Source organism: Octopus sinensis, unplaced genomic scaffold (genome assembly GCF_006345805.1).
Source record: "Octopus sinensis unplaced genomic scaffold, ASM634580v1 Contig02842, whole genome shotgun sequence".
NCBI lineage: Eukaryota > Metazoa > Mollusca > Cephalopoda > Octopoda > Octopodidae > Octopus > Octopus sinensis.
The window spans coordinates 424,706-442,671 of record NW_021826031.1 but is presented as its reverse complement, the minus strand read 5'-3'; the positions used below and the strand labels follow the sequence as shown (position 1 = coordinate 442,671).

At 38.3% G+C, this 17,966-nt stretch overlaps 2 protein-coding genes and 1 long non-coding RNA gene across 3 annotated transcripts; 2 read left to right on the top strand and 1 right to left on the bottom strand.

The window, feature by feature from the left end:
• Positions 1–291: 291 nt before the first annotated feature.
• On the bottom strand, positions 292–654 carry LOC115227377. Its single transcript, XR_003883106.1, has 3 exons — positions 555–654; positions 455–522; positions 292–423 (listed from the first exon to the last, which is right to left on the bottom strand). It is a non-coding gene; the product is annotated as an uncharacterized LOC115227377 (long non-coding RNA).
• An 836-nt stretch (positions 655–1,490) lies between these two features.
• On the top strand, positions 1,491–3,680 carry LOC115227360. The gene is made up of 5 exons (XM_029798224.1): positions 1,491–1,562; positions 1,683–1,820; positions 1,852–2,073; positions 2,127–2,438; positions 3,516–3,680. Exons 1-5 carry the CDS (start codon positions 1,491–1,493, stop codon positions 3,678–3,680), a joined length of 909 nt encoding a protein of 302 aa, XP_029654084.1.
• An 8,491-nt stretch (positions 3,681–12,171) lies between these two features.
• LOC115227359 (epsin-1-like) lies at positions 12,172–13,150 on the top strand. The gene is made up of 2 exons (XM_029798223.2): positions 12,172–12,643; positions 12,676–13,150. The coding sequence occupies exons 1-2, from the start codon at positions 12,200–12,202 to the stop codon at positions 13,102–13,104; spliced, it is 873 nt and encodes a 290-aa protein (XP_029654083.1). The 5' UTR covers positions 12,172–12,199; the 3' UTR covers positions 13,105–13,150.
• Positions 13,151–17,966: the final 4,816 nt, after the last annotated feature.

Below are 17,966 nucleotides of genomic sequence, written 5' to 3'. Positions count from 1 at the left end.
CGGTGTATAAAAGTTGTCAATGCTGTTATACAAGTACAACGACCCCGATCCCGTCGTGTGCCAAGGTCGGGAAAGTACAGACCCACAAGGAGAGACAGCATAAACCTTGTTAATTATTAAATAAAATAATAAAACCTGAAATTTTTTGATAGAATCGTACCCAGCAACTATAAGACTCACTCCCAACCGAGTTCTGTACTTGTAGACCAAATTGGCAGCCTTGTGGGCAGCAACCTCGACCAAAAGTTCAGATTTGTTTTCTATTCTAGGAATACAGATGGTAAAAGTGACCTGTGCATGTTCAGAGTGGCCTCCAATATGCGGGCAATCATTTGAGTGTCCGCTGCACTTCCTGCACGCATTATTACAATTCTGTCGCTTATTTTTGTGAATTTTTGAGAGTAATATTCGCTTACGATAATTCTATTCGAGATTATTGTGTTTATTTACTCACCCTGAAGACGTTTTTGTGTCAGAACCAAGAACTAAACAGTTTTCGCATTGGATTGCAATGAGAGTGGTCTAGTGTGAGTAAATGTACTAGTTAGACTCACTCCTTTGTCTTCGTTTTCACGGAGAGGACGAGATTCGTTGAAATCTTCAAAATATGATTCCGTTGGTAACAACATCTGACACAAAAATGTGGTATTATTTAAATATTATTTAATTTAAATCAAAATATTACTGAGATAAATTAATTCTATATTTTCAAATTCTGAATTTATTTTTTTAATTATCAAATTTTTTGATTTTTAATATCGAGCACAAAACCTCAGAAAACTTTTAAACGTGTTCATGTTTGGTTAAACCAAAAATATTTAATATTTTTAAGATTATTTGCGATTTCTGGAGTTAAAGACTTTGAACAAAAAGCTTCATCAAACAAATTTGAACGAATGTGGAGAGTCACGGTGATTCGTGTTAACTCAACATCTCGTTGAGAGAATTTCGGTTGTAATGACCTGTCAATTAGCATTAAAGTGATTGTTTCATTAACAATTTGTTTCAAAATTTTGAAAATTAAAGGCGAGATTGATTTTTTATTTCAATTCTCTACTTTGAACTGAATTAATAATCAATAAATGGTATTGTTTTTGGCACTGCAATTACTGACCCGATCATAATCTGGCTTTCCAGATTTCTCTTATTATTGGAATCTCATCTGAAATACCACAAAGTCACGGATAGAGAAGCTAATTGAATTTATTTTATACTATGAAAGATTATAAAGCATCTGGTTGGGGTGGTTACCAACAATTGGAATAATGTGGGGATTAACCTGATTAAAACCGTCTATTAGCATATTCAGCGGGTGGTTATATAGACAGGCTTCATCATGCCCAAAATATGTGTGGAACTTGTATCGACCATAAATTCTTAGTTATATCGATTGCCGACAACAGCGCTGTGTTAATTACTATCAGTTAAAAGCGCACATATTATTTGATTGCTGCTCGTAGGTCCGATTTATATCGTAATTTTTCACAGTGATGAGCTCCTTTCGACCCATTTCTACTCAGCAGGACTATCTCTACCTCACTAAACTTGCCAGAGTTGATTATGTTAGGAGCAGTTCAGGCTTTATTACTGAACTCGAGTCTATAGTGCAGAGTATTTAATTCTCTGACTGTTACAGAACAGTCGAAACATGACCTTTCTTCTAACTACCCTTCGATTGGTAGTATTTTAGACATCAAATTGGCCTAGAACCAATTGGAGCGCTCCGCCCAGACTTTGCTCAAGAAAGTCTCGACCTCATTTCTCTTTGCAGGCTAATTTCGAGTCTGGGGTATTCTGAATGTGTTGGTGACACTTTGGCTGTACTAATTAATCCATTCATTCTTTAAATAGTTTAATTTAGACAATTCTTCGATATTGACCACTCCCTGTGGTGTTTCTTGGTCGGTTCTTAGGGCTCAAGAGCTAATTTGTGTGACGGAAAGTGGCCTTTCTGACCACAGGACAAATTCTCGTGGATATAATACTCTTTTGTACAAAATAAACAAATCTATTTTCCACTCTTTTCCCGAATTGAAATTTGCTGCATTTCTTTGTTCGCCAATGTTTATCGCGGTCAGTACTTGAGATATTATTTTAATTAATATTTGATAAATTTACTCGCCTAGACATCGATGGACAAATCCCGGAGAATGCAGGCGGGCGTTTCCATTCTTGAAATGAACGATTTGGGAGGAATCGGCCTTGAACCAACTGAAATACTAGCAAAATTGTCATATTCTATTTCGGTACGAAATCTGATACATTTTAAGGCGTTGTTAATTCATGGACTCGGGGCAATAGTCATTTCTCGTACAGCTGACGAGCTCTTTATATCACTTAAAAAATTGATAGATTCTTTTCCATTTGCTTCTCCGAGTAATTCCAATTTGAATTTTCCAATTTTTGCCGATTTTTCTGATTGGAATTCCTATGTACAAGTAAGTCGGGAACAAGTTATGTTTTTAGTCAGAAAATAGTCGAATAATTCATACTGGACAAGTTAATCCACACAGTGATGTTAAAATTCCCGCCTTAAAGACATCAATTGGCTTTGGCAGGAAAGATTGTGGCCAAATTACTCAACAAAATGGTCTGTCGAAACATTTTGTTCCTATTGATTCGAATTCCACGGAATTTAATTTAGTTCACCAAAAAATAAAATCTTTGATTGTGGAAAAGACTTCGGTCGGGAAGGAAACTGATCATGTGGAGGCCAAAAATTCAAAAAAGTCGAAGGGATTTCTCTCAAAAATATCTTTGAAGCGAATTTCCCAAAAAACCTAATGACTCCAGATATTTCTTTATCTAAAATACGATACTTTTCTTTTATAGACCCATTTACCGTGTATATTCCGTATAGGCTGACTTTAAACTAAAAAACATTTTTCAAATTATGGAATTCGGCATATATGTGGATCAGAAAGACGGGACATAGATGTATATGTGACATGACCAAAACCACAGTTCAAGCATTCATATTGGAAGGGTTAGCTCGAGTGCTACAACTCCAAGATTCTATGCGAAACAGACCCTTAAAGACACGCAAGAAGATGAAAATGATAAATTGTGCAATTACAAAAATTCTAAATATACATTAGAATCTGATGTCTAATGATTAGATAATTGAAAAAGTCGCTTTGGGAATTCTGGCAATGATGATGAAGAATTTGGAGGATTTTAACAACTTTACTTTTTATAATTAGTTACAATTACTCTCCGAAATTAGTGTAATTTAGCGGCTGAGCGAAATCCCGTTTTTTTAAAGTCTTGTTTTTTTAATAATTTGCTGATCTTCCTTGGCTTAATTGAGTTTTTTAGTCTAAACGAATTTTATTGGATTGTTTTAAAATTGCATTTTTTAATAAGAATTCTCAGTGCCAACTGTGTCTGCCACTCCACGTAAATATTTTTGTTTTGTGCCGAACGATACATACTGTGTGGAAATGGTTATAAAAAGATTTAACAACCATCCAGCAGTTAACTATTATATTAATTAAATTTTTTTAAATTTTTAGATTCAAGAAATAAGTTTGGTGGGACTGACTTTGGTGGTTCAATATCTCATAAAATTGATTTATTTAGTTATTATGGGCATCACCGGACTAACAAAGTTGATAGGAGATTACGCCCCTAGTGCTATTAAACACCCACAACTTAACAATTTATTTGGTAAAAACTAAAAAATTAACGTAAAGGCCGAATAGTGGCAATCGACGCGTCCATGTTTATTTACCAGTTCATGATGGCAATCAGACATGACTACGGAGGAGGAATGACCACATCTGATGGGGAACCCACCGGGTATCTTTTCTTTGACCATTTTCTAGTCATCTGATGGGCCTGATGTATAGAACGGTTTCTCTCATGGAGAAAGGGATCAAACCAGTTTATGTCTTTGATGGGAAACCACCAGATTCCAAACAATTTCAGGTCCTTAGTCAAATATTAATATTAGCTCGATAAAAGAAAAATCCGAAGGGAAGAAGCCAGAATTAAAAAAGAAGAGGCAGAACAATTAGGTAATTCCTTGAAAACTAATAATAATTAGGAGATGCGGAAACTGTTGAGAAAATGTCACTTCGACTGCTAACTGTCTCTCAGAGTGAGACCGACGACTGCAAGAGGCTGCTGGGTCTCCTCGGAGTGCCTTTCTTAACTGTTTTATTATTTTTGTCAAAATAGGCTCCCGGAGAAGCGGAGGCTCAGTGTGCGGCACTTGTGAAGGGAAATCGCTGTTTTGCTGTGGCGAGTGAGGACATGGATACATTGGCATTTGGTGGGAAAGTATTACTGAGGCATATGACTGTTTCAAACCAAAAGTATGGCTTTTGAGATATCAAGGAAATCCCCCTTAACTGAGATTAGACTTGAGAACGTCCTCAGTTCTTTGGATATGGGACAAGAGCAGTTTGTGGAGCTATGTCTTCTTATGGGTACTGACTACTGTCCTTCTATTCGCGGAATTGGTCCTAAACGAGCATTAGAGCTCCTAAAAAAACACAAATCTATCGATGAAATGATTCCCGCCCTCGATAAAAACGTTTTTGATTTTTTTAATTTTAGAAATATTCGGTCCCAGAGGATTGGTCTTATCAGGTTGGAAGACTGACTGATTTTAGGAGGCCAAAAAACTCTTTTTGGATCCTCTCGTGTCGGATGTTTCTTCGATTCCTGTTATTATTATTTTTTTACTCAAAAGAAATTTGAGTGGAGTCCTCCGGCGGTTGATGGATTGATCGAGTTTATGGTGACGGAGAAAGGCTTTGGGTTCAGACTTTCTGGCAATTGCTAGTGAGGAAAAGATCAGAAGCTGTGTGAACAGACTGAAGAAAGCTCAAGACAAGGGAGTACAGCAGCGGATTGACTCGTTTTTTACTCCTGTCGTGAATAGTCATAAACGGAAGGTCATGTTTGATTGACCATTTAAGGATCCTGTCAAATTGGAGCTGAAGAAATCGACAAAGGCCAAGCGAAAATGAGATTTTTTTAATTCCATGTTTGTTTATAAGACCAGTTTTGTTTATAAAGAAATCTGGATAAAATAGGTTTTCTGATTAAACTTTACTACGCCGGACGTGAAACGCGTGTCTTTTAAAATAATCAAGATTTTGAAAAATGCAGCAATTTTAGCTTACTTTAAGCTAAATTGCAATCTTATGTTAGGGGTGCTTCATTATAACGATATAAACAGAGGAAGAATGTTGGTAATGGTTTTAACAGCTATGGAAACCATTCGCTATCATTGAAGATTTATTCCGAATATCACTTTGAGGTAAACAAAATGGAGGAATATTGCAGAAATAAATTTTTCTTCATTAAAAAACCATCATACGACAAGTAACTACTTCGTGTTCAATGCAACCAATTCCACAATTGTCTATGAATGTTATCAATGTCAATTTCAAATTGTTCTTCCTCAAAACAACTCCAAATAAAGAAAAAATATCGATTTCAGCCGGTTTAAAAGTTTTTTTTTCTTATGCCCTACAAAAAATCATAACGGCAAAGAATTTGTCAAAATGGAGATAGATTTGGTGCGCGTAAAAATTCCCTAGTTATATTGGCCGTTGGCAATTTACGTTAGTGCGGGGTTTAAGTAGTATTATGAGAGATTTTATGTTTTTTTCACTACATTAAAAAAGTATTTTAAACTTGTGTTTAAGTGAAATCATCCTCATTCCCACAATTTGGTACTAATGCCAGTGGTTTTTTGAATTGCATAAATAATGTGTTTTTGTTGTTATTTATTCATGACGTGTATTTTTTGTCAGTATTTTTTACTTTTCAATGATTTTTCTGATGAAATTTAATGATTTGTGATTTTTCATGAATGCGAGATGTTTTTAAAGCAATGTTTAATTCTGTCACGCCCCACATTTCCAACTATGGTTGTGACCTGGTTGTCTACATGCTTGACAAGGTGTCCTTCAAATTTGACATTGAATTAAAAATTAACCACTTTTTAAAGCTTTTTGGAGTGAATTTTTTGACAGACCCCTAACTATCTTTTAGACAATTTTGAAAGCTTGGGATTAATTTGTCTTTTATATATTTGACGAATACAGAATTCTTCGCATAATTTTTCACATAAAAGTTCTAAAATTGGTCCTATGAAAATAGTAAGGACCAAAATCCATAAAAAAATTTATTTAGATTTTTTCACCATCTTTATTCCACTTTTATTTGTTAGATTCCCCGTAAACTCATATTTGGAGTAGCCGTCTATTAAAGATATTAATCAAAAAATTGGCTGTTTTTATTTTTAATCCACAACATGAAACCTTTTATTACTAAATCAACGGCAATATCACTCAAAATCGTCAACTGTTTCTGTGGTATAAGAAACTTATATATAATGCACTCACGACTTGACAATGATATTTTGCTTGATTACAGAAAATCTTTTGCAAAGTGTATCAAGAGCATTATGTTCATAATGGTTTGTTTGGTGAAACTCTAGCAATAATTTTAATTTCTTTGTCCCCTTTAAAGCAATAACAACAGTTTAAATTATTATGTCGCGACCCACGCTGGCGACCATCAGTTTGACAGGTTATGACCTTCAGTTTGACAGGTGATTTAAACCGGAAAAAATTCATTTTAAGAAATGGTTTAGCGTCATTTTACAAAAAAAAATTATGGTTCCTCTCAAAAGATGTTAGCATGAAAAAAGCGACTCAATTTATCATTATTAATGATCGGTATATTTGCGACTCCTAACTCAGTCTTTATCTAAAGACGAGAATAACCAAAAACACAAATTGGTCATTTGTCTGGACAATGAAATCGAGATGAGGACACTAGCATTCGCCATTCACCAAGAATCCCACTGGGGAATACGAAAGCTTCAGAAAAAGTGCAGTGAATTCTATTTCACTGTAAAACGTCCAATCATCGAACAAATTATAAAAGACTGCGAAATTTGTAAATTTGCCCTACCATTGAAAGTATTTAAAAAAATATACCTAGGTGTCGGATTCTAATTACCATGTAACTGCAGGAAAACCCAATGAAAGATTCCAGGCGGATCTTATTGATGTTAGAAGATATAAAGAGTTTAACGATGGATCTAATTGGATACTGACAATTATTGACATCTACAGCGAATTTGTTGTCTGCAAATCTTTAAAAAATAAAACTGCTTCTGGTAAGACTTGAAATTTAATTGAAGAAGTGGTGAATAAATTTCAAAAATTGTTTTATCAAATTGGATATTGTCAGATCTTGCAAACGGACAACGGGTTGGAATTCAAAAACCAACTTATGGCTCAACTATGCGAGGATTAAATTTGAAATAATTAGGGTGTAATTGAGCGCTTTAACTAAATATTGACACGTGGTATGGCAAAACTGATGGATAAAGAAGGAACTAAAAATTGGAAACAATACGGCGGACATATTACGAACAAATTTCGACCTCTCTAAAAATCAAATATACAAAATGCTACTGAAACCGGTCTTATTGTACAATTTCTCTAGATAAAAAAATACGTAAAAATTGGAAACAATTTTAGACAAAGTAACTTTTTCCTATAATACGACACACCACTCGGCGATCCCAGGTTATAATCTTATTTATAATTTAGATGAAAATAACGAGGCATCGTTTGTCGAAGATGAACTTAATGGTAAATTTACGATGTATTTATTTTAGAAATGAATAATAAAAGATTGTGGGACGAATCCGTCATTGAATCCCCATATGAAGAAAAGGGAAAAGTAAAAAATATAATGTCTAAATACAGATTAATTGTTGTCTTTCCTAACAAACATTTAGTTCGAATTACGAAATAGTTACTATGAATAGAGATAAAAAATGTTAAGTTTTTTGATTTTTTAGCAATTATCTTTAGTTAGTAATTAGTGTCAAACTATGTAGGTCGCCCTGTCAATCTTGTCAACAATGAAGGTCGCTCTGGTCGCCAGCGTGGGATGGTCGCCAGCGTGGGTCGCGACATATTATTTTATGCCAAATTGTGGTGGCTGTCAAAATTCATAACACTGTTTGATTCTAGGATCGCGACATACTATCTATCTAACTAATTTTACTTTTTAAATCCTAATTTGATTCTTTTGGATTCACGGGAGACTGGATCAGCAAGTTTAAAAACGGCGTTCCAGGATTTCTCTAACATTTTGAATATTGCTGATTCGATCAATCACACAGAACAGTCAATTAACGACATTTTAATCAATCGTAGGTTGACTGCTTCGTGCTAAGAATTTTCTTTTCATCCCACATCTTATTTTTCTTCTCTGGTTGTCTCCTTACTATCGGTTTGAAAAACTTCTATTGATTCTTAATGTCATCATGTCCCGCTCGTTGACGGTGATTTTAAATACGTCTATTGATCTGGAACATGTTCTAGAAACGAACCTCCCAATCCACCACGGGGCCATTTCGGAGGCTGGTTAATAGCGTTGACTTTGTCCTCCGCCGGACTTTTGTTGAACACACGTTCTTACATTCATAAAGAATTTTTTCGATTGCAAATTTATTACTCATTCTCGGTTTAACGACGTATTTGGAATACCGAGATCTCTCTTGTTAATATTTGAAATACAGGAATTGAGCCTCTTTGTTTTTCAGATAAATTGGAATTTGGTTTTTCTCAAATTCAACTAAAGATCCATTTAATAAAATATTGATTACCCAACGTCATCGACGGGTTCCCTATTAGACAACGAAACACTACGTATCGGGGTCGCTCTTCGGCTGGGGCTCGATGTCTGCGCCCCTCATCCCTGTCGATGCGGAGGTACGGTCGACGTGAAAGGCCTTCACCCCCTCTCCTGCCGCCGGAGCGCAGGCCGCTCGCCTCGCCATGGAGCAATCAACAACGTAATCTCAAGAGCTCTCAACGCTGCTGGCTTCCCCAACGTGCTTGAACCAGCCGGATTAGACAGAGGGGACGGCAAACGCCCGGACGGGATGACCACCTTCCCATTCCGGAATGGCAATTGGCTGATCTGGGACGCCACGTGCGCAGACACGTGGTCCCCATCCGCTCTACTGTCATCTGCTTCTTCTTCCGGCTCGGTCGCGGCCCTGGCGGAAGCCCGCAAAGTAGAAAAATACAAGAATCATGCCACTCGACATTCCTTCGTGCCTGTGGCTTTTGAGACATCAGGCGCTTCCGGTCCGCTGACCTCATGCTTCTTAAAAGACCTCGGTATCCTCATTGCTCGGAAGAAGATGGATGCTTGCGAGTCCTCTTAGTTGAGGCAGAGGATCTCGCTCGCAATCGTGCGCGGGAACGCGCAAGCAATCCGTTCGGCTGGGTTAATTTAGTTATAAATTATTATGTTTTATTGACAAAATTGTTTGTTTAAAAAAAATATTGATTTATTTCATATTTAGATTAGTTCTCCAGATTCCATATGGGACTTAAGTAAAGAATTATATCGATACTTTTAAAGAACTTAACAATTCTTCAAGTTTTACATTTAAATCGTCGTTTTTTTTAAATAATCGAGTTCTGTATATTTTATAGGTCAAAAAATAATCTTTAAGAGAATGCTTCACTAAATTGATTAAATATAGAAATAGATCGAAAAATATTGACTAGTGTTCGTTCTATGTCACTTTTTTAGATAAAATTTCTTAATAACTAATTTTTTAACAAAATCGATTTATTCAAAGAATGTAAAATCGGTTTGTCTTCTCACTGAGGATACCACTTGTTTTGTGGAATGAATTCCACACTGTTCGGAGAGGCATAATTTGATTCATTTCGAGGTTCGATCAGAGAACAGCATCGCCGATGAGGAAGTGTCGGTGGATTTAAAATCCCAGGCGAGGGACCTGTGGTTCCAGTGTTTAGTCCGCACGTTTTTAGTCCAGTTGGTTCCAGTATCTGCTGGAACTCTTGCAACATGAGAAACCTCAAGTTAGTAACCCAGAACCTAACTTACCACAACGAAAGCGATGAGAGTAGTATTTGAAAGTGTTATCTAGCATCTAAAGGACATAAATACATCTAAAAATCCCATTTTCATTTTTACATCCTAATTTGGTTAGGTTTAGTAACTATTGCAGAGGATATCCATCGCCATTCTCCGTGGCAACACGCATGCGGTACTTACCGCAGGAGGTCGCGTGCCTTAGCCCCTCGGAGATTCCTTTTTGTTCATTCCTAACATAACTTGTTCCACCATAAACAAAATTTGGTTATATCTGACACAGACCAGTCAATTAACCTTAATTTAATTGTTTATTGATTAGTTATCAAACTACGTAATCAACATTATTGACCTATTACACTACAGACTGTAAAGATAATCCACTCAAAAATTATCAATATAATTAAATTATGTGGGGCACTTCGAAACCACAATAAAATTACGTTCGAATTATTATTAGTAACAAGTCTTAATTCCATTATTGAGTAGTCTGCTAAATATACAAATTGATACACGCAAATTTAATGCCAGTTTTTTAAATAAGATTTGCGTCAAATTAAGGAAATGGCAAACATTCAGCCCATAACTCTTTACATTTCTGGAATACACCCTAATACGGAAGAACGAGATTTGTCGGAACTGTTTTCCACAGTTCCGGGACTCATGGCAGTCAGAATGGCGGACTATTCTACTGATTTCGATTCGAAACAGGCCTTTGCAGATTATTCGACAGACAGGGCAGGTTTGAGTAGTTGATCGCATGCTATCAGCCGTCAGGGCAATAGAACAATTCGACTATAGTTTATTCAAAGGATTGCCTCTACGAGTGATGAGAGCGAGCAGGGAGAAAAGCAAACATGTTTGTGTCAAGGGAATTCCCTCCGATTACAGTCGGGATGACGTGACGCTCATTCTCAATTACTCAGGAAAAGTCGCGACTTTCGACGTAATTCTGATGTTTGTATCCACAGCTATTTCCCTCGGTGAATAATGAGCAGATGTGTTACGCCGAGTTTTATGAGGAGGAAGATGCAATCAAATGCTGTGAAACTCTCGACGGGTTTGTCACAGACGGAAAAAAACTGTAAATTATGGGATCTATTGGCAGGCTGTGCAATCTCTATTTCCCATTTTCGGGAAATGAAAATGTCGACCTCAAAGTGACAGGCTTTAAGAAATGTAACGAAAAAATGTTGTGGAAATTGTTTTCTAAATTCGGAGCAGTCAAAACTCGCATGGTATGTCTAACACAAATATTTGCAGGTTGTTGAACAAGACAAGCCAGTTTATGGATTAGTCTCATTCGACACGAGAGCACTAGCAGAGAAAGTGAGATTCCCTTCATTACTTTCAGGCCATTGATAAGATGGACGGGTATCTGGAGAATGACTCCGTGTTGACTGTAACGCGACTGTTGACATCTAAATCTGAGAAAAAGACGACTGAAGTGGACAAAGGCACAACACTCGTCGTCAAAAACTTTGATAAGACAATCCCCGAAAGTACCTTCATTAATCTTTTTCAATCTTTTGGCGAGATCGTCAAGTACAAGGTTATCCCAACATTTCATTCTCAGATTGAGAAAACTCCAAAGAACAATCGAGGATTTGCCTTTGTTACTTTCAGAGATTTTGGTTCTGCAGAACAGGCTGTAGACGCTCTAAATAATACTGCCTTTCTTGGAGAAAATGAACGTGCCAAAAAACTAAATGTCACTTTTTTTTAAACTCTGTTAATAAATATGATAGGCTTTCTATATCTATGAGACTTTTCATGCTTGCTCATTTTTTAGTATCAGATTTTGAGTGTTTTATTTAAGCTTTAGATCTCTCATTAAATCCGCCCCTGGATCTATTGTCACAACCGCGGAATGCAAAAAGATGCGGAAGTACTCCTCACTTACGGAGAAGTTCCAATTCCTTCCATTCGCGGTTGAGACTTCCGGTTCCTTGGGCAGTAAGGCATTCATCTTCGTTCAGGAGATCGGGTTCCGCATGTCTGCTATCACAGGCGACGCCCGCGAATCAAGATGGTTTTTCGAGCGGATATCCCTTGCGATAGTACGCTCTAATTCTTTCTCGATCGCCTCGGCTTCCCGTCCATGAAGCTTCCGAACACTTGACCGAATTCTTTTTTTTCGTAATAAACAATAACTTTTTTCATGAAATTGTTTATTAATTTAATTAATTATTTGTTGATTATTTGTATAATAAAAAATAATGTAAATAAAATATTAAATTGGTAAAAATCGATTATCGTTGTTATGAATAACTTGCTAAGAAAAGCACGAATAAACATGTTAACTGGAAACCAACGTGAAAATCTCGTACGTACAAAAATGAGAGAAGCTACCTCCAAAGATTCCTGGGGTCCTTCGAGCACTCTAATGGCAGAAATAGCCGATTTTACTCACGAGCCTAATTTACTCCAGATAATAATGACTAAAATATGGAAAATCATAAACGACGAGAACAAAAATTGGCAACGAGTGAATAAAACTTTGAATTTACTCACATACATAACACTTACTGGGTCACAGTACGTGGCTTCTCGTTGTTTGGAAAACTTGTCTCAACTGGAAGATTTGGTTACCTCAGAAAACGTTGAAAAGGCCGGAGAAAAGGGCTTCAATGTGGAATCCAAGACATATTACCTTTTTTCTCTACTCAAAAACTCAGAAAGACTACAAGAGGCAAGATTTAGAGCAATCAATACGAGAAATAGTGTCTCCGGACTTACGGTTGGTGAATGTACCACAGAGAGCTTGTTTAGACGTGTAGTCCAGTTTCTGAAACGGATCCGTCGACTGACAGGACAGGTGGGATTAGCATTCCAAAAAGTCGCCAAGAAGAGCAAGAACAATTGGAATTGGCTCTTTCATTGAGCATGATTGAGGCTAAGAAGAACGAAGAAGCAACCAAGGAGGACGAGAAAATGCTACAAGAAGCTATTAAAATCTCTCGGAGTGAATATGAGGTCACAAATACTTTGGTGGACCTCTCTGATGCTATTGTGGTAGCTCCTAGTCAAATGCTTCAAATCGAATTGCCTCCAAGTCAGACACAAAGGATGTCTTCATGTGAACTTGTTGATCCTTGGAGTACGGAAATGTTTACTTGTGATAAAAAAGAAGAGGAGTTTGTACCCAGTCTACCACCATACGAGTCTCTACCCAGTGATCCAAGTTTTCTGATTATTTAACTTTAAAGATAATTTACAAAATTCCCAGAGTGCAGAGCAGCCGGTGTTGAGGGGTGATTACAATCCTTTTGGTAGTGTATATTTTCATGTGTAGCTGCCTCTAATAAACGAACTTCCCGAAATTTTTTTGATGATCGTTGAAGATATCTTATTTGTCACTATTATTAATTTATATTATTTAAAGTTTAAATGTCTATTTTGTGTGGTTATTGAACGGATAGCTTACTATTAGGCTGATAAACAGTTCGTCAAAGCTGGATGTTTATTTTTGTTGACTTTGTTTAACAATTTGACCTAATTATTTTTTAAAATATTTGTTTTTAAGCCAGAATTATGCTCAAATATATGCCATTTATTGTCTATTAATTGTTTATATTAAAATTATTCATAAAATAAATAACGCAAGATACAGTTTGGCAATCCGCCAGGCTACATCATAAACATAATACTAACTAAATTTCTGAATTATTTACAATCACAAAAAAATAACGCAAGAAATTAATTGGAAAATTTTTAACTTCCGCAAGAATCTCATTTGTTTCCTTAGCATTGACACAATCGTCAAAAAAACTGGAAATAATTGAAAAACCATAGGTTTTTTGCCTAAATAAAATTAATACTAAAGATAATAATCAAAATGTATCGTTATTTTTATTAGAACTGATTAATTACCACGAAAGCAGATAAAAGATAGTTCTAAATTTTTTTTTTTTTTTTGAATAAAACTATTTCCAATCAATAATAATCAATGAAAAGATAGAATTATGTTTATGGTGGATATGTAGCCTGGCGGATTGCCAAACTGTTTCCCCGGATAATGGCAATCGAGAGCCGTTGCATTAGCCAGTTCGCCTCCCGAGGATCATGGGTGCGCATTGAGATTTTGGCTCCGAGCTTGCGAAGGAACTTTTCAGTTTTTGGACCGAGAGCACCCGACGTCTCAGCCGCGATCGGCACCACGGAAAACTTCTCCGAGAGGGCAGAATATTTTAAAAGCTTTAAATCTTCAGCCTTCTTAGCTGCAGATTTGGCCTCCAGGGCACACGAAGTTAAGTGAGAAGCAGAAAAGGTGTCGCAGCAGGTTGCGTCCCAAACGAGGCCTTTTCCGCCTTCGAAGGGGAAAAGGGTCATCCCGTCAGGACGTTTCCCGTCGCCGCGGTCGAGGCCCGGTGGCTCGAGGACCGAAGGAAATCCCGCCGAGTCGAAGGCCCTCCGTATGATGTCGTTCATTGCAGAGTGCCTCGGAAAACGTCCGGCACTCCTCTTGCACGATAAAGGGTGCAGACCGAAAGGGTCAACAGTGCAGCCACAGCGGCACGTGTGCGGGACACATTGCCTTAGTCCGAGTCGCAGAGAGACTCCGATCCTTACCGCTTCATCGTCAAGGAGAGTGCCAGATGGGGCGTTCGGGAATGCACAAAGCCAAGCTCCGCTAGCCGGGGATGCTGCCGACAGAAGGCAGGCGCGGCGGTGCTGGTTGGACGACTCGAGCAGCAGATTGAAAGTTTGCTTGCATCTAATTCGATCCCAGGCTCGTTGAAACATTCGATCTTCCGGAAAGTCAAGGCCTTGTTCTCTCCAGACTTCGCTGAAATGAGCAACATTTGTGTCCAAGGAAAATTCAGAAAAGGAGCGTAGAATTTCCATGACAAGTGTGTGGCTCGCGGAGACGGAAGAGAGGTAAGCAGGTAACGATAGGTCGGAACATGAGCGGATGCCGAGCCCTCCAAAAGATAACGGGAGGGTTGCCTGTCTCCAACCCATGTCGTCGAAGGGGGAATTGCATACGTTCTGAGTGCAAGTGCGGATAAGGAGGTCAATGGCTGAAAGCCTCTCTGGAAAATCAAAGCACGGAGAAGAGCGAAGCAAATAGGAGAGCTTTTGGATCGAAAAGCAATTCCGTAGGAGGAATAATGCAGTGTGCGAGTCCAGCTGTCTGATACGATCAAAAGCTTCTTCGAGGAAAAGTTCTTTTTTGCGTAGGGCCACATCGATAGAGTTGCCAGCGACCGGGGCTCCGAGAATAAAAAGTTCGTCAATGGGAGTAGATTGAACTCCCGGGATAAGATCGCAGAAAGAGGAAACAGCGTCTTCGAAAATAGATTCCGAGCATCCAAGGTTGGTAATTTCACATTTGGAGGAATTTAAAATGAGGCCGATTTTCTCCAGAGCCGGGATGATTTTAATTATGTCCTGCAAGACGATGTCCGGAGGGCCACCGAGAGTGGCGTCGTCGAGATACCAGAGGTTCAATGGAGAAGATAGAAGCTTGGTCACCTCGGAGATTCCAAGACAGAAAAAAAGTGGCCCCAGAGGGTCTCCCTGTTGGACTCCCGAAGCAGACGGGATAGTGTCGGAATCACAAATGAGGGAAGATGGTTGGCCATATGATTGGAAAGCGAGCCCAAATAAGGAAGGACAGTACTCAGAGCAGGACTCTAAGACTCTGTCCCGTCGGATACTGTTGAATGCATTTCTGATGTCAAGCTTGATCAAAATGTTTGGACATTGTGATTTCCTGCACGCTTCTGAGAAAGTGCGGATAGCATGAACAGCAGATTCACATCCTCCAGGCACGCCGACCCCGAGTTGGACTGGACTGAGCTTTGCGGCAATGGTTGGGATAATTTTCTTGCATGCGATCTTGGCTGCAAGCCGACGAAAGACAAAGCCGACCGCAATTGGGCGGATCCCTCCGCATTTTTTGCCAAAAGCGGTGAGGTTGGCTGAAAAGAGAATGTGACGTATAGCATCCGGCAGATTCCCTTGGAGCAGTTCATTTAACAGGCAAGTGATAGATTTGAGCAAACGAGTGGCAGGCTCGCCCACGGTATGAGCGGTGAGGTCCTTCAAATGTCCCGGGCGGAGGCCGTCGGCTCCTCCGCTGGTGCACGGAGCAAAAGAGAGGATCCCGACAGAGACATCATCTTCCGAAAAAAGTAAAGGCGGTTGATTGGCCGGATGGGGACAGACGCGAAGGTCCGCAGGAGACGGTGGATGTTTTTCGAGCAAGGCCTCAAAGACTGACCGAGACGAGTTGAGTGGTCCATTGTCAGACGAAATAACTCTGAGAGCTGCACGGACTCCGCCCTCGCTAAGTTTAGAATGGATCATTTTGCGTAGACGGAGTTGTTGGGCTTCTGGGCTCTCATGTTTGCGACATTGAGACTGTTTGTGCAACTTTGATGACTTGAGAGGGGGCGAGTCTGGAAAGTATTCCCGAGCCATAAAGGAGCGAATGTTTTTCTTCATACGAGTGGCCAGAGAAGTCGAGTCCCGATCAGCATTCACAGGGCCACCGAGAGCACAGGGAGCAAAGGTCAGAAGACGGATCCAGTCCTGTTCGTCTTTAGACAATATTGCAGCGTCAATGCAAGATGATAGAGCATCGGCCGCGGTAGCTCGTGCTGCCTTGGGGATCTTCACGGGGATGATGCGGGATTTGCGTCTCTCCGAAACGAGCTTCAGCATGGAAACTGGATCAAACGGCGCCACGTCGGAGGGGTTTGGACGACACACGGGATTGCTTCGGGCTGTGCCCAGGCATATAGAACAATTCCAAATGGAAATAGCGGACATTGCCTTCTTGGTCATTTTGGCGCAGGACATGTGAGATTGATTCGAACAAGTTGCGCAGGAGATCCAAAGCTTACGACTGTTCGAAGAGTTGCAAATGATACAAGTTTTCATTAGATTGCGAACACCACGTCAACAAACCAGCACGCGATATCAAATTATGTCTAAGCTGTCCATTCTTGCTTTTTCGTTTTTGAATAAAAAATACCAATTAGTCACAACTAAAATTCAAAATATATCAATTTACAGTTTCACTTTGATCAGATGTTGTACACCTCAAAACTTACTTTTTTTGAAAATGCCTTATAAGAAAAGCCAAAACAAAGACTGAAAATTCATTAGTTGAATAAATTTATATATTTATAATAACCATAGAAACAACATCAGTATCAACATGAATGCGAGTGATTTAAAATACTTGACCGAGGAAATTAAACTCAGGGATGATGAGAGGAATTGCTTAACTCGTATGATTATTATTTTGTACATACACAGAAAAATTGGAACAAGCCAAAGTAGATTTACAGCTAATTGAAAGCAAATACATTGAATTATTAGTGGATCATAACCAAAAAGTAAAAGAAGGTCGTTTATTTAGATTAATTCACTTCACGTTGATTTGTCAAGATCTGAAGCTCAGTTAGAGGAGTCACGAGCAGAATTTGATCAACAAAATATTGAATTCACCAAACTTAAAGCAGAACATTTCAGTTTGGTAGAATTAAACGACAAAACAACAAAAAAAGCAAACGAAACTATCGAAGTTCTCAAACGTTTTTTATAATAAAATTCATTTCAAATTAGAAAAATTAGAGTCGTGTTTATTAGAAGTGAAAAATCAAACCGAAACGATCGCAGAAAAAGATACTAAATTAAAGGAATTCTTCCAAAATAATGTTTGTCTGTTAGTTTTTTGACGATAGGAAAAATTGTCGAAACTTGTGGACGAGCTGACTCATAAATTGGACAAGATCGAAATCAATCAGATTGAGTTGACAGAAAAAATGAACGAGTTTTATAGCAAAAACTATTTTAGAATGAAAATTGTTTCACACAACGAATTATTAATTGAAAAAGGTCGGTTTAAAAAAATACTTTTTAGCTGCGGTAAAAACAAAGACCGACCAAAATGAAATGCAGCAAATGGAAATTAATAAAGCTAGAATTCAAATCGAACAGCTATCAGATCAACTTGAAGTATTTTTAGTGCTCTCCTGTAGAAAATGTCTCTCGAGTTTGAAAATCTTAGAAATGCTGCATCAGATAAAGAGATTCTCTATTCACAG